This window comes from Squalius cephalus (assembly GCF_949319135.1).
Source record: "Squalius cephalus genome assembly, chromosome: 2".
In the NCBI taxonomy this organism is placed as follows: domain Eukaryota; kingdom Metazoa; phylum Chordata; class Actinopteri; order Cypriniformes; family Leuciscidae; genus Squalius; species Squalius cephalus.
Genome location: NC_137123.1, coordinates 25,124,384 through 25,139,402, shown reverse-complemented (window position 1 = coordinate 25,139,402; position 15,019 = coordinate 25,124,384). Strand labels below are relative to the sequence as shown.

General features: G+C 36.8%; 1 protein-coding gene and 1 long non-coding RNA gene across 3 annotated transcripts; both read left to right on the top strand.

Annotated features, from left to right (window-relative positions):
- The first annotated feature begins 38 nt into the window (after window positions 1-38).
- Window positions 39-9,221, top strand: LOC307174303 (uncharacterized protein). 2 transcript variants are annotated; one of them, XM_079898058.1, is made up of 8 exons: window positions 39-152; window positions 728-764; window positions 2,384-2,820; window positions 3,144-3,246; window positions 6,346-7,398; window positions 7,525-7,592; window positions 7,681-7,724; window positions 8,267-9,221. In XM_079898058.1, the coding sequence occupies exons 3-8, from the start codon at window positions 2,512-2,514 to the stop codon at window positions 8,352-8,354; spliced, it is 1,665 nt and encodes a 554-aa protein (XP_079754184.1). In that variant the 5' UTR covers window positions 39-152; window positions 728-764; window positions 2,384-2,511; the 3' UTR covers window positions 8,355-9,221. The 2 variants fall into 2 exon arrangements, with proteins under 2 accessions (XP_079754184.1, XP_079754183.1); XM_079898057.1 differs by lacking the exon at window positions 728-764.
- Window positions 9,222-9,519: 298 nt separating this feature from the next.
- LOC307174511 lies at window positions 9,520-13,712 on the top strand. Its single transcript, XR_013824002.1, has 4 exons — window positions 9,520-9,910; window positions 11,385-11,726; window positions 11,818-11,859; window positions 12,037-13,712. It is a non-coding gene; the product is annotated as an uncharacterized lncRNA (long non-coding RNA).
- The last annotated feature ends 1,307 nt before the right edge of the window (window positions 13,713-15,019 follow it).

Genomic DNA, 15,019 nt, shown 5'->3' with positions numbered 1-15,019 from the left:
AAAAATGAATAGTTCCTCCGGGATTTTGTGGAATCAGCTCCCATCGATGTTTGTTTCCCGTCGGCCCGTTATGCGGTTACGCTTCACATTCCACGCAGCGACAGTGGGAGTCAGAGCGTTGTCTCGGGCAAAATCTTGGATTTTTATCGAAGGTGAGTTGCTCTCATATGGAGCATTGAGAATATACATGTTTTACTTGAGGTTTTCGTTTCCATAATTTGCATGATTAACGTTATATGATTCCCGCTTCATACTATTGATGAGGTGAGGAGAACATGCAGCTTTTCTTGTAACGGTGAAAGTTATTAATGAAAAGAGCGTCACCACTTTATCTTTGTTAGCTTACAGAGAGCGTGGAATATTTGACCGGAACAAATATTTTTCTTAGGTAACTTTTTGAGATAAATACATTTTTTGTGTCGTCATTAGCTTGCTTGCTTTAGCATAACTGTCCCTTTAAACGCGAGAAATGCCCCCGTCCACGTTTTCCCCCCGACATTACAGGTCATGTCCAGCTGAAACCATCAAATCCATACATAGGCACTCTGTAATAAAAAGTGAATAAAAAAAAAAAACGAATCGCACCAGAATTACTGAGATATTTAACAAACCGTGCACCTTTACCTGCAATTAGTTTAAACAAAAATAATTGTTTGTTATTTTTAAATTTTGTTGTATTGTGTTAGTAACCCAACATTCTTCAAAATATCTTTTTTGTGTTATGCAGAAAAAAGCAAGCCCTACAAGTTTGGAACAACATTAGGGTGAGTAAATGATGATTGAATTTTCTTTTTTCTTAAAAAGTATATATTTAATAAATCACATACAGTTTAAAATCTTTACAGACATATTTAGCGACAAAATAAAAGTTTTTGTATCGTGTGTAGATGCTTCTGTTTCTTTCATTTTCTCACATATATTATTATTATTGCCAGATTAAAAAAAACATTAAAGGGTTAGTTCACCCAAAAATGAAAATTCTGTCAGTAATTACTCACCCTCATGTTGTTCCAACCCCGTAAGACTTTCGTTCATCTTCGGAACATAAATTAAGATATTTTTTATGAAATCTGAGAGCTGGCTCACTCCTTCATAGGCTGCAAGGTAACTGATATCTGCCAGCCCAGAAAAGTTAGTAAAGACATCGTTAAACTTGTCCAAGTGACTACAGTGGCTCAACCTTAAGTCTATCAAGCGACGAGAATACTTTTTGTGCGCAAAAATAAACAAAAAATAACGACTTTATTCAACCATCTCTTCTCTTCCATGTCATTCTCCTAAGCTGTTGACGTTGTGTAACAGCGCAGCGCTTCTGGCCTCTGAGTGAGTTCACGCAGTGTAACAGCGCAGCGCTTCTGGGTTGTACGTCAGAACGTAGGCTCACTATTGGCCAGCATCACACGCATGACCAGCGTCGTCCAATGGTGAGCCTACGTTCTGACGTACAACCCAGAAGCGCTGCGCTGCTACACTACGTGAACTCACTCAGAGGCCCACACAGAAGAAAATGAATAGTTGAATAAATTCGTGGGTTTTTTTGCACACAAAAAGTATTCTCGTCACTTGATAAACTTAAGGTTGAGCCACTGTAGTCACTTGGACAAGTTTAACGATGTCTTTACTAACTTTTCTGGGCTGGCAGATATCAGTTACCTTGCAGCCTATGAAGGAGTGAGCCAGCTCTCAGATTTCATCAGACATCTTAATTTGTGTTCCGAAGATGAACGAGAGTCTTACGGGGTTGGAACAACATGAGGGTGAGTAATTACTGACAGAATTTTCATTTTTGGGTGAACTAACCCTTTAATGTTTTTTTTAATCTGGCAATAATAATAATATATGTGAGAAAATGAAAGAAACAGAAGCATCTACACACGATACAAAAACTTTTATTTTGTCGCTAAATCTGTCCGTAAATATATTAAACTGTATGTGATTTATTAAATATATACTTAAAAAAAAAAAAAATCAATCATCATTTACTCACTCTCATGTCATTCCAAACATGTAGGGCTTGCTTTTTTCTGCATAACACAAAAGAAGATATTTTGAAGAATGTTGGGTAACCAAAGAGTTTTGTGTGGACTGTCCCTTTAACATTAAGTTTACCCTCAAAACACTACTTATAATAGAATATTTTGAATAATAGCTGGAATTGTTATGGTATGTTATGAAAGCTCTGTCTGAATTCATACAAACTTTGATATACAAAATGGCATAGTGTGCAAAAAATGGTTTGTTTGATGCTTCTAAGATTGTCACAATGAAGCCAGCCAGATAATATTAAATAACACTAAAACCAGCAGAGGTCACACAGGAACATTTAATATCTGTTACTGGCATAAACAACTTCTATATCTGTATATATCTCCTCTGTTGAAAGGTAACCTGAACCTGGACAGCTGTTTCTCAACTGTACTCTGTGTAGTTGCACAATAGAAGGGTTTTGGGAAGCTGGCAGTGAGTCTGCCCTCTCTGTGTAAGACATCCCCCACCAGCCAGCTACACACAATGGAAGCAGAAGATCCCTTATCAGCCAAGTTCAGGACTCTGATTGAAGGACTCATGTTGACGACAACCTCAGAGATAGTCAAAATATTTAGCAAAGTGCTGCTGGAGACCAGGGTGGAGATCACCCGAAGCTGGAGGGAGATCGACTTGTTGAAGCAGCATTTGGAGGAATGTGAGCAGCAAAAGACAGAGGCCATCTTCAGGGCTCAGAGGGGTGACTTCAAACGAGAAGATGACGAGATGGAAGTGTCACGTGATAATTCTCTGCTTGGCGTACAGAGCTCAAACACTCTCAGGCCAGGGGATGTGGTGAGTGGGCATGTGTTGTGCTGTCAGTGTTTCCACTTGTTTGTAGGGCAGTATAAATCTGCACTGAGTCTATATTGATTCAAGCAGTGTTTCCAAAAAAACAACACAGAAGGATTTTATTTCTTTGGCTAAAATCTGTCCAATTTTGGTTAAATCAATGTTTCTTGTTGGTCATTATCACCAATTATCACCGACAACCTCACTGACATTTTATTTATTTAATGTTACATAATATATATATATATATATTGTATATTATTCTATTGAATCATTTATGCTCCTTTGATAATAAAAATTACATGTATATATTTTTTTTGTTACAGGGACCTGAAGAAAGAGCAGATAATGTCTCAGTTGGGAAGAGAGCTGTCAGTCTGGGGAATGTTAAAGCCAGTGGACCAAAGACCGCACGGTCAATCAGACCAGGTACTCATTTTTAAGTTAATAAACTTGTTACAGAAAAGTTCCTCTACAAACTACAAATGAATACTATATATAAAAGTGGAAATAAAGAACTGTACAGTGTTCTGTAAAAAAAAAAATTTTCTCAAGTTTGTTCTTAAAGGGATATTTCACCGCTGGAAAGATAAATGTGTATTTAAATTGGGTAATTTATGTAGTAGAAATGTGAAATTATTTTATAAGTTGGCGCCTTCTAGACTGAGAAAAGCCAGAAAATGTTTTTTTGGCTCATGTGGATGAAAGACGACAACTCCCAGAATGCACTTGCTTCGCTGCCCGAGGCCACTCCCAAGACACGACCTATCGGTTACAGAGGGCAGTATCGGAAGAATGATACAACTAGGCTACTGGTTGACTCGAAACTGAAAAGACGCCATTTTATCGTGAGATCCCCCTATGGGCGGGTTGAGAACATGCGGAACTAGCTCCTACTACTGGCTGTAGTCTCTCGCCTCTGGCCAAAAAAGCCTCAGATTTTGCGTCATCGGAGATTTTTTTCCAGACACACAATACAGAAATCTCTCGTCTCAGGGGGACATGAGGGAGGGAAGCACGGTCATTCGAAAATACTATCGGGTTTCTACTGATACAAAGCTTAAAGGGGACCTATACGCTGATTTCACGCAGCCGCCATTTTGAAATCGAAAGTGAGGCTCCGGTGGTAAGAACCCCGGAAGTGAAGATAAACAACAATGCCTTGGACTACCAACCTGAAGCTGCTGCCGCGATTTACACTATTGGATGTTAATATCCAATATAGGATGTATATAATTCATTCCTGCTTCTTTTTTTACTTTCTGAATTATATCTAAAAAATATATTTTATTTATAAATGAATTTTCACTGTATAGTCTAAAGTATGAAAGAAATGTATGTACAGTTTTAGAATTGACACAACATCATTAAACACAACAATACGCCATCGCATTCACGACTCTCCAGTGATTAAAGGCGACACTTCCGGTTTTCTTCCCACCGGAGCCTCGCTTTCGATTTCAAAATAACGGCTGCGTGAAATCAGCGTATTATGCAAAATTCACTTTTGCATGCTGTTTGGACATAAATGTGTGTTGGCAGTGTGTGTACACAACCACCCAATAGTGATAAAAATCCACTCACTCTTTTTTTTTTAATCCCCATAAATCATAAGCAGTGTCTCCCAACGACCTGTTTTCAGAATGCGGCTTTAGTGACGTCACTAAAGCCACAGGCCCCGCCCACGAGTGTTGACAGACACTGCCGTTTTAACATCGACCCGCCCTGATCGAGTTCACAGCGAGTTGTACACATCCGCCATTGCTGCACTGACGAGAATGCCTCCCAAGCGTTGTAGGTGTTGTGTGGCTGGATGTATTAATCCACATAGCTCTCTTTTTTTTGTTGAACAGCGTGTTTTTTTTAGCACCAAAAAGTGACAATTTAAACATGCTGTAAAAAATGACCTGTTGGGTATTTTGAGCTAAAACTTCACATACACACTCTGGGGACATCAGAGACTTATTTTACATCTTGTGAAAAGGGGCATAATAGGTCCCCTTTAATGCTAATCGGTGAAGTATCCCTTTAAAAATATCACTAGTCACTAAGATGAGTTAAAATGAGAGTTAAAGTGAAAACATTTTGTGGTGATCTTTATTAGTATTTTAATAGGACTGGGTAAAAAAAAAAATTTCATTCAAGATCCTCATTTTTATGAACCGCTAGTCTATGCTGTTTTCAGTTTATGACTCATCAGAGCTTTGTTGCGTCTCTCATCCAACAAAGAGAGAAGCCCTGTTTCCACTCGGTATTAAGATGTTTTCGGTGATCCGATTATTAGTGGTCAGCCAAGACGCATTACCGTTTACACCTGGTGCTAACATGCGTTTCAAATGTGTCTCCTGTGACCACTTGCGTTCTGATTTCGTCAAGACCCTCCCCCTCTTATTTCGTGACACTCTAGCATACATCACTTTTGCCGCAAAAATAGCCTACTATTGAATAAACGAACCTGTGTTTTGTGGCTTATGCGAATGAATAATATAATATAATTAATATATAATTTTTTTATGGAGTGGTGCATCCTACCTCCTGGAAGTGAGTGCAGGTTGAGATGTCTGCGTATTGTTATATTTAGCTCAGAAAAGCCATTCAATGGCCACAAGCTCATTAGTCAGCTAGAAAATTAACTCTAGAGAGGAGCATTTTGCTAAATATATGAATAATGAATATTACATTTTATTTATTTTTTTACTGTTCTTCAAAACAAGTCATGAAAACAAGTTTTTATGACAGCCACCATTTAAATGTTTATATTTCAAACAACAAATTAGATTAGAAACATAACCATGTAATTATAACGTTATTACTATAAAAGCCTCCTTGTGTGTAATTTAATTGTGTACAAATCAGTTAATTTTAACCTTAAATATTATAGTAATGTACCAACTGACTCCCTGTATAGTTTACAGCATTGGTTGAGTTTTTTTTTTTTCCTTGAATCACTTTGCCATGTACTCTACTGTACCTGATATGAATTGATATCGAATGTAATCAAAATCAGGATAGAATTGCAAGCTATTGAATCGAAATCAAAATCGAATCGTGAAATTTGTGTCAATACCCAGCCCTAATTTTAAAGCATTTTTTCAATTCGGTTTTGATTAACATAATCTGGGGTATAAACCAGTGTTGGTATTGTTAACCAAAACTAATAAAAATATTAAAAACATTTAATTGAAACAAAATAAAATATAGATCATATATTTTAAAAAGAAATTTTGAAATGTTGCCTTGGCATTGGCAAGTAATTGAAATGAAACAATTTTAAGTTGAAGCACTAAAAGTACTAAAACTGAAATAAAAATAAATGAAAGCTAAATAGAAATATATAAATATACAAAACTAATAAAAACAACAAAATCACGTAACAAAAAATACTTAAAAAAATTAAATACTATAATTCTATATAAATAACACTAAATGAACACCATTATACAATGCATGTTTTGCGTCTTGTTATTATAAATAATGTGCTCTCATTGACTCTTAGCAATCCTAATTTTTGCTTTTTTGTTGTTGTAGCTTCATCAGGCCATAAGGTTCAGAAAAGCTGTGCAACTGCTGAAAAGTGGCAAGAGACCAAATGCAAACAGCTTGTGGTAAAGCCGAAAATAGTTTGTCCCACCAAGGTGTCACAGGTGAAGGAGCAGAAAGCATCATCAAGCAAGACAACATCACAGCCCACATCTGAAAAATTCAAAAAAAGAAAAATAATCAAAAAGCAGAATCACGCAAATGAAATTAGTGTTGCTCGTGGTCTTCGAGACCGACAGCACCTCAGCATGCAGAGACAATGTCTGTGTTGTTCATCGGATGAGTGTGATAACCCCTCCCAGCAGCAGGTCCCTAGCGTGTATATCTGTCGTAAATGTGAGAGAAGATTTAAAACGGACCTCCTGTTCAAGAGTCACAAGTGCTCAATGCCTCAGAATTGCAACAGGTGTGGGCAGATGTTCACTACCCTTCAGGGGCTGACCACACACAGTCAGGAAGTTCAACCTCAGTTCAGCTGCAGTCAGTGTGAGCAAATGTTTGCCACTCAGTGCGCTTGGACCGTGCACAAGAGGATCCACACCAACCTCATTGTTCCCAATGAAATGAAAGCTAAGAGGTTCGAGATTCGTCTCGAAAGAATCTCAGACTCCCAGCTGGAGGCTGCTTTGTCCTCAAATAGCTCTCCCTTGCCAAATATCTCTTCAAAACAGAATCTTTTGAGTGAACCGAATCCGGCTTCTGCATGCACAACACCTGGATCTGCATGCAAACGCGTTGCAGAATCCACAATGGTGAACGTACCTGAGACCAGCACGTCACAACTATCACCCCAAAGTGTAGCAGAAAACCCAGATTCAAGACCAGGAAACATGTCGGATTCAGGTGTTGGACAGTCAAGTGTCAGGAAAGTATATGCCGTCATGTCATCTGCCTCTTGCCAAATTCAGATTAGTGAAGATGCAAATGAATTGGAGTCAACACCTGCACATGAAACTGAAAAAATAACAGATGAAGGGAAAAATCCCAGTGCAAGTGATGAGTCCGGACTCTGTACTCCACCGCGAAAGCGGAAAATGGCAGGTAATGTTACAAAAATAGAACATGCGGATTGAATGACATACAAAACTTGACTGGATTCACTGTGTTATTAGTATTCTCGTGCAGATTTATTTAATTAAATTCTCATTGCTGATGTTTTTTCTGTAGATTGTTCTCATGACGCATACAATGGCGTGTTTCCTGTTGAAAATATTCTGAGATGGAGAAACAATAAGGTAGGAATAAAGTGCTTGTATGCATCATCCCATGAGCCCTTAAATTATTTTGTAATGCTTTAATCTGACATCCATTTCATTTTTAAAGGGAAGAAATGAAGTTCGGGTCAAGTGGATGCCTTGCACATTGTGGTAAGTCTTCCTCATCTGATATCACACCACCAAAGAGAACCACCAGTAGCATTCAGCTTAACCTAGTTCTGTTCATAAAAGTCAGTGGTTTGTCACTGGAGTTTATAATCGTATATAGGTAACGCCGTCCTAACAATGAGGTTTCATTAGTGAACTTTAGTTAACTACATTAGTGAAAGTGATGTGTAGCCAAGTATGGTGCTCTGCATTTCCCCCATCCAAGTACACAGTGAGTAGTGAATACACACCATGAACACACACCTGGAGCACTTGGCAGCCATTTTTGTTGTGGCACCGGGGAGCGATTGGGGGTTAGGTGCTTTGCTCAAGGCCATTAATAAGGCCTTAAAGACAAACTCATTTACTTTTCCATTATAATGACCCCTGTAATTTATACACTTTGGTGTGGTGGCAGCTCCCAAAGCTAAACTCAGTTAATTCTTTTAAAATCAATTTGGATTGCAGACAGGGTTAAACCTTTTTTTTTTTCTTTAATCCCTGAAATTTTAATTTTCTATTTACATTTTATTTACTTTTCTCAGTGGGGCAAAGTTTCAGAACACGTGGGAACCAGCTGAAAGCTTTCCAGGCTATTTGGATGACAAGAATGAAGAGCCAAAGAAAGACTAGAAGGATCAGCAATGATGTATATTGTATAGTATGCTTTTATGAAGTTCTCTGTTTACACTAAGCATGTTTGCTTTACAATGCAGTTAATTTAATGAATGTTTTCTCTCCACGCCATGTTTTTCCTGCAATATATCATGGTTGTGACCAGTTCCACACAGTTACCCTAGATAGATGAGTAGTGAAGTTAAATAGGTAACATTACATTTAATACATGGTCTTAAGTGCCTGAGATCAAAATCTTTGCTTTATAGCTTGTCATTATTGTATAATAATTTAGTTTGACTTCAGACGTATTTGAGTGTTGAATGTGTATATTTACTTCTCTGCAATCCGTGGTTAAGATTGGTTCCTTTTGTTAGGTGTTGCTCAGTGTTTTAGATGTTTGTGGTGAACCTTATATTGATAGATACTTTTTATACCCAGCAGTCGGATTTTAAAATGCTATTAATTGACTAAAATAGTTGTGGATTCGTGTCTTAACACTAAATATCCGTTTATTAGGCCTATCCAGTTAATGAGGAATGCCTCTACCTGCTTTGGACTTCTTGATATACTAAAGAATTATAATGTGACCATTCGTTTGGTTTTTGCAACAGTTGTTGCAGGCTGGCAAAATAAAGTTGTAGATGTATTGAAACGCACACTAAATTGAATAAATCATTTTTAAACCTGCAAGGCTCTGTAACTTCACCCATCCATGACATGCCACTATTTTCTGTCAAATTTGTCTGTCTGTATGTTTCTGTGCTCTGGAAAAAAACTCTTGTCATTGTCATATAGTAACAATAGTAAAAACTAACATGCATAAACGGGAAAAGCTGCAAAGCAGAATCAGCATTGTAAATAAATATGTGAACTGTCCTGCTAACCACAATTGAGTGCTACCTCTGAGTCTTCAAAAAGCAATGGTAAAATACGGTGCTAAAATGTTGATCGATAATCTTTAGATTTTTTTTCTGTTTGTCCCATACTGTTTTTCAGAACAAATATGTAGGTAGGTTGTGGCTTTCACAGCTATGAAACTCTTAAATGTTTGTGTGAGTAAACCTATTTCCTTTGGCCAAACAACTTCCTGCTGCAAGAGAGTGTTGCAGTGCGAATGGATTCTGGTCTCAGAACAGGCGTCGGTGTCTGAATTGACGGAAATAACCTTCAGTGAACAGGCAAAACTGATCCCATTGCAGCAGCTAGTGAACGTACTGAAAGCGGAAAGGAAAACAGAGAAATGAATTACAGAGAATTTCACCTGAATCGCAAGTATCTAACACTTGACTAAAGAAGTAAATGACTGCTTTCTGCTTAACAAAAATTCTTTATTCAATTGCCGCCTTTAAAAGCGAAAAATGTTTTAGTAGGAAATCACCAAGTATTTTCCTTTAACTGTATTTAAGAGACTATACCAATAACAACACTGATGGAAACATATAAAAAAAAAACTTGTACGCTGGGAGTGGGCAGAGAACGGTTTTACTTCCTTTGACTGGAAATCTTGCAGGCTTTCAGAAATCAAGCAAACACTGGACTGACAACAATGGTGTTATCATGCTTAATAACAGGTAAGATTTAAAATTAATTATCTTTTAAAAAACAGATTTAAAATAAACTTCATAAAGTAAGTGATATCATGCAATTTCAGTGTATCTGTTACAGGGAAAAAGGCTTGGTTACACAATTTTGTGTGCATTAAGCATATATTTTTAGTTAAACTTAGTCAATGTTTTTTAGTTAAAACAGCTCAGTTATACTTAGAAGATTCCAATATATCCAAGTCTGTGATTTTGAGTAAATGGAAAAGTCCTGTTAGTGTCTGACAATTTATGTTTTAGAAAGACTTTCTGTAGTTAACAGTGCAACGGAGTAACTTGTTTCTGCTCTGGCACAGGCATATTTCTGATAAAGTGAAGCAATGTACAATATGGTCTTTCTTTATACATGCAGCCACAACCAAACCAGCTCTACTCTTCAACACTGTGGAAACCCCAAAAACGTCAACATAACAGAAACCATTTTAAATGTCAAACATTACTGAACATTAAACATTAAAAACACATAAAATAGCACAATTTCAACATTTACTCTCTGAGAATGTTGAGAACTAACAATCCAACAAAATTCATTTCAGTTAATGCAAAAAAAAAAAAAAAAAAACATTCATGTAGTCCCAACACAAATGGATTAAGTAATCATAAATTTTACATTGAGTGGATTGAACACAATGCAATTACAGTGCTATGCATAAGTTTAGACACCCATACTAAAGTTGACTAAAAAGAGGAATAAAAAATCATCTTTTGGAAACTGAACTTAATGCCTTAATTTAAAAAATTAGGAAAAATCCAACCTTTAAGGACACCAATTTTCTTTGTGAATGAATAATGTATCGTAAATAAATGTTCTTCCTTAAAATACAGGGTGCATAAGTTTGGACACCCCTATGTTAAATTCCCATAGAGGCAGGCAGATTTTTATTTGTAAAGGCCAGTTACTTCATGGATCCAGGATACTATGCATCCTGATAAAGTTCCCTTGGCCTTTGGAATTAAAATAGCCCCACATCATCACATAGCCTTCACCATACCTAGAGATTGGCATGGTTTTATTTCAGTTAGCCTAATAGCTAGTTTGATTTGCATTGAGAGATGATCTTATGGAAAGTACCCCATGCCAATCTCTAGGTATGGTGAAGGCTATGTGATGATGTGGGGCTATTTTAATTCCAAAGGCCAAGGGAACTTTATCAGGATGCATAGTATCCTAAAAATAAAATAAAAACTTATGCACCCTGTATTTTAAGGAAGAACATTTATTTATTTACGATACATTATTCATTCACAAAGAAAATTGGTGTCCTTAAAGGTTGGATTTTTCCTAATTTTTTTAATTAAGGCATTAAGTTCAATTTCCAAAAGATGATTTTTTATTCCTCTTTTTAGTCAACTTTAGCATGGGTGTCTAAACTTATGCATAGCACTGTTAGGACAAAATATATAGCAATTGTGTTGCTTCATGATTATCTTTTCTTTCTGCCAGTTCTCATAATTCTCCCCCTAAACCATTTGGAAGCAGTACAACTGAAAGAAGTTAACCTTGGAGACACAGTGGTTTTAAAGTGTAACATCTCTTTCTACAATGACATCCACTGGCTGAAGATGAGTGAGGGGCGGCCAATGGCTCTGATGGTCACAAGTCTAAAACATAATGGAGAACTGTCTGTCGTCTGGAACTATAATGAAAGTCGTTTTGAGGGTTTTATGGAGGAGCAAATGACTGGATTAAGAATTTCCCAAATCTCCACTAGCGACCTTTCCACATACCACTGTGCAACATTATATAAAAAACACTTGGAATTTGACAAAGGAGTGCAACTATACAGTAAGTGAGGGCATTGGATTTCTTGAGATATATGTGAGCATTATAATTATTAGTGTTTTTTTTTTCCTGCTCACCTTTTATATGTTTTTAGCAAACCAACAAAACAAAGAAAAACCCTTTGATCGTGTAAAAGGTAAGAGTAAAAGTGCTGCTTTTCTATATATTTGGAAACACTCACTTGTAGTCCTTTTACTGATATATGTTTTTGAATTAAATATAGCATAAAATTGATTTTGTGAGCTAAATTCTTTCCCAACCCTCAAGATAAGCTCTTGTTTATTACTTATTCACTTTATTTCCTAAAAAACAGATTTGTCAGGAGGTCTTAATGGACTCTCTCTGCATTACCAAGTATTTGCAGCAGTGTTGTGTGTTGGCCTACTGGGAATGTTACTGGCGGTTTCTGTGGTGCATCTGAAGACCAGAACAAACAAAAAAAATCTACAACATTGAAACTGTTTAACCCCTCCCCCATGTGGAACAGGTTTTTTTTATTATTATTATGTGTTTACTTGGTAAAGATCATTTCATGGGGACTATAAATCAATTTACTCAGTAGATTTTGTTTCTTTCAAAAATTCCATGTTGTAATCTTCTAGAATTATCTTTGTCTGCTTTCACTTGCAATCTTAATGTCCAGGGTGGCTTCAGTTCTTAATAAATCAACAACAAAAAAAGGATGTAAGATATTTGGTCTTTATGTCTTCCTTATAACAGTATCATGCATGTGGTGTTTTAAGTAATTTAATTGAATGATAGCTTAGTCAGTGTAAGGACCATATTCTTTTAGTTCAGTGCTTATCAACCTTTTTCTTTTTCAGCTGATACTAGTAGGCTGCCAATTCATTCTTCACAAAAGTGGTTTATTCAGTGTAGGAAAGCCTCTCCATAAACCCATAAAAAAGGCCTCAAGTGGCTTTGAGTTAAAGGGATAGTTCACCCAAAATTTTTAATTAGCCTATGATTTACTCACCTTCAAGCCAAGGTGTACATGACTTTCTTCTTTCAGACGAATACAATCGGAGTTAAGTTAAAAAATCCTGGCTCTTCCAAGCTTTATAATGGCAGTGAATGGCTGTTTCTGTTTTGAAGTCCATAAAAGTGCATCTATCCATGATAAAAGTGCTCCACACAGCTCCGGGGGTTAAATAAAGTCCTTCTGAAGCGAAACGATGCGTTCGTTTTGGAAAAATAGTCGTATTTAAAACTTTATCAACTAAAATAACTAGCTTCCAACAGATGGCTGTACGCATCTATTTAAGGTGAAAAAGTAACCCTTGACCTTGACACAAAATTCACTGATGAACACGGAAGCGCAGAGGATAGAGCAAAACAAAACACCAGTCACGAATTAGAAGTCTAAAACGAGAATTTTTAAAGAGAAATATCAGAGGAGCTTGAGTTTGTTGGCCAGTCCTAGTTGTTTGAACCGTGAGAGGCGTCAAAGCTTATACGCTACTCCTATATCCTACGTCATACATCGTTAAGTGTTACTCTTTTGGTATAAGTCGACTTGCGTAGGCCGTCTGCCGGAAGCTAGTTATTTTAGTTGATAAAGTTTTCAATGTGGATATTTTTCTTAGACGAACCCATCGCTTTAATTCAGAAGGCCTTTATTAACCCCCCAGAGCTGTGTGGATTACTTTTATAATGGATGGATGCTTCAAAACAGAAACAGTCATTCACTGCCATTATAAAGCTTATAAAGTAATTACAAAGCTTGGAAGTTGTTTAATATAACTCTGATTGTATTCGTCTTAAAGAAGAAAGTCATATACACCTAGGATGGCTTGAGGCTGAGTAAATCATGGGCTAATTTTCATTTTTGGGTGAACTAACCCTTTAACTTCAGCGAAGGGTGCTTCTCAATCGAAAGGCTGCAAATCTCGGCTACCTGCAATCATCCACAATCCTTTGCACACATTCAAATTCACAAAAAAGCATTAGCAGAAAATGAATCGGCACTGAGCTTGTCCAATTTCACTATATAATTCAAGAGAAAAAAAAGATTTTGTAGATAAAGGCACAATGTTTTTTTGTTTTGTTGTAAATTAATAATAAACTTAATGCTAAACTACATAATTTAAACCACTGGGTCTGGGTGGCCACAGATGGCTGTCATTACTGCATTAACAGAAAGACAGTTAACAAAGATTTTTATAAAGTATTTTTTAAAATCATAATATTAATAATATTTTAATTTCTGAGGCAGAATTTAATCCCAGACTAACCTCAGTGTACACTCTAGAGTTAGTTTCAACACAAATAGCACTTGGGTGGGTTGAGGAAGTGATAAGGTTTTAATTTGCTCAGATTCAGTGGCATCACTCTCAAGCCTCCAAACTTTCCAATTATATCGAAGAGATTAAAAAATAAATAAAAAAAAGGTTATTTTATATAGTAAGGCGTATGGGAGTTTTAGTACAATTTCTGGGCACGCACAAGGACATGAAAAAGCAGACAAAATGGTGTAGGAACACTTAAACTGGATAACAACTGAACAGTCAATTTAAGCAGGGTATAGAAGGAAAGTGTCAGGTTCAAGAAGCATGTTGTAATAAATGGCAGAAATACTGGGGAACATGTCAGAAAGTCAAACATTTCCATAAAATACAAAGTATTTACAACATTTCATATAATGAGCATATGTTTCCATTTCCTGACATATAACCTTCATAGACCTGTGTGTCTAATATATGTCAGGAAATGGAAACTGTAGATGATTAAATACCAGACATGAACAGGAAATAATTAAAGGGGATGTATAATGCTAACTTATTTACAAGAGTAGGATTATCTTGCAAAACATGGCCAAAGTTTCAAAAAACGAGTTAGACGTATGTAGTGAAGTATTTCTGTGCCAAATACACAGATTCGTATAAGGTTTGTAAAGTTTTTTTTTTTTGCCCATAGACTGGTATGGCCCTGTATGACATCATAAAGGACGGAAGTCCTTGTATGGGCACTTCTCCTGGAAGAGCGCGTGCACACATCAACCAGAGCGAGAGCAACCATAAACGTGCTTCTTTCCCTTCGGCAGCGCTGCCGCTGTCTTTGTTTTTAGACCACGAAATCAACTATGTCACCAAAAAAGTGTGGTTTTGGTTCTGAGGGGAAGATAACCTTGTTAAGCTTCCCAAAGAACCCATGCGTTAGGGGAACAGTGGATGCAGTTCGTTTTTTCCTGGCCAGCAACGGACTTGTAGCCTGGTAATACCAAACTCTGCTACTTCGCTTCGCTTCGTAAGCGAAATGAAATTGAGCGGAAGTACGAAGTCTGACGTAGTCAGGCT

Coding starts and splice junctions, on each gene's coding strand:
- LOC307174303 (XM_079898057.1), top strand. CDS start 2,512: ATGGAAGCAGAAGATCCCTTATCAGCCAAGTTCAGGACTCTGATTGAA. Junction 7,399..7,524: donor GCGAAAGCGGAAAATGGCAG/GTAATGTTACAA, acceptor TTTTTTCTGTAG/ATTGTTCTCATGACGCATAC. Junction 7,593..7,680: donor TGAGATGGAGAAACAATAAG/GTAGGAATAAAG, acceptor TCATTTTTAAAG/GGAAGAAATGAAGTTCGGGT.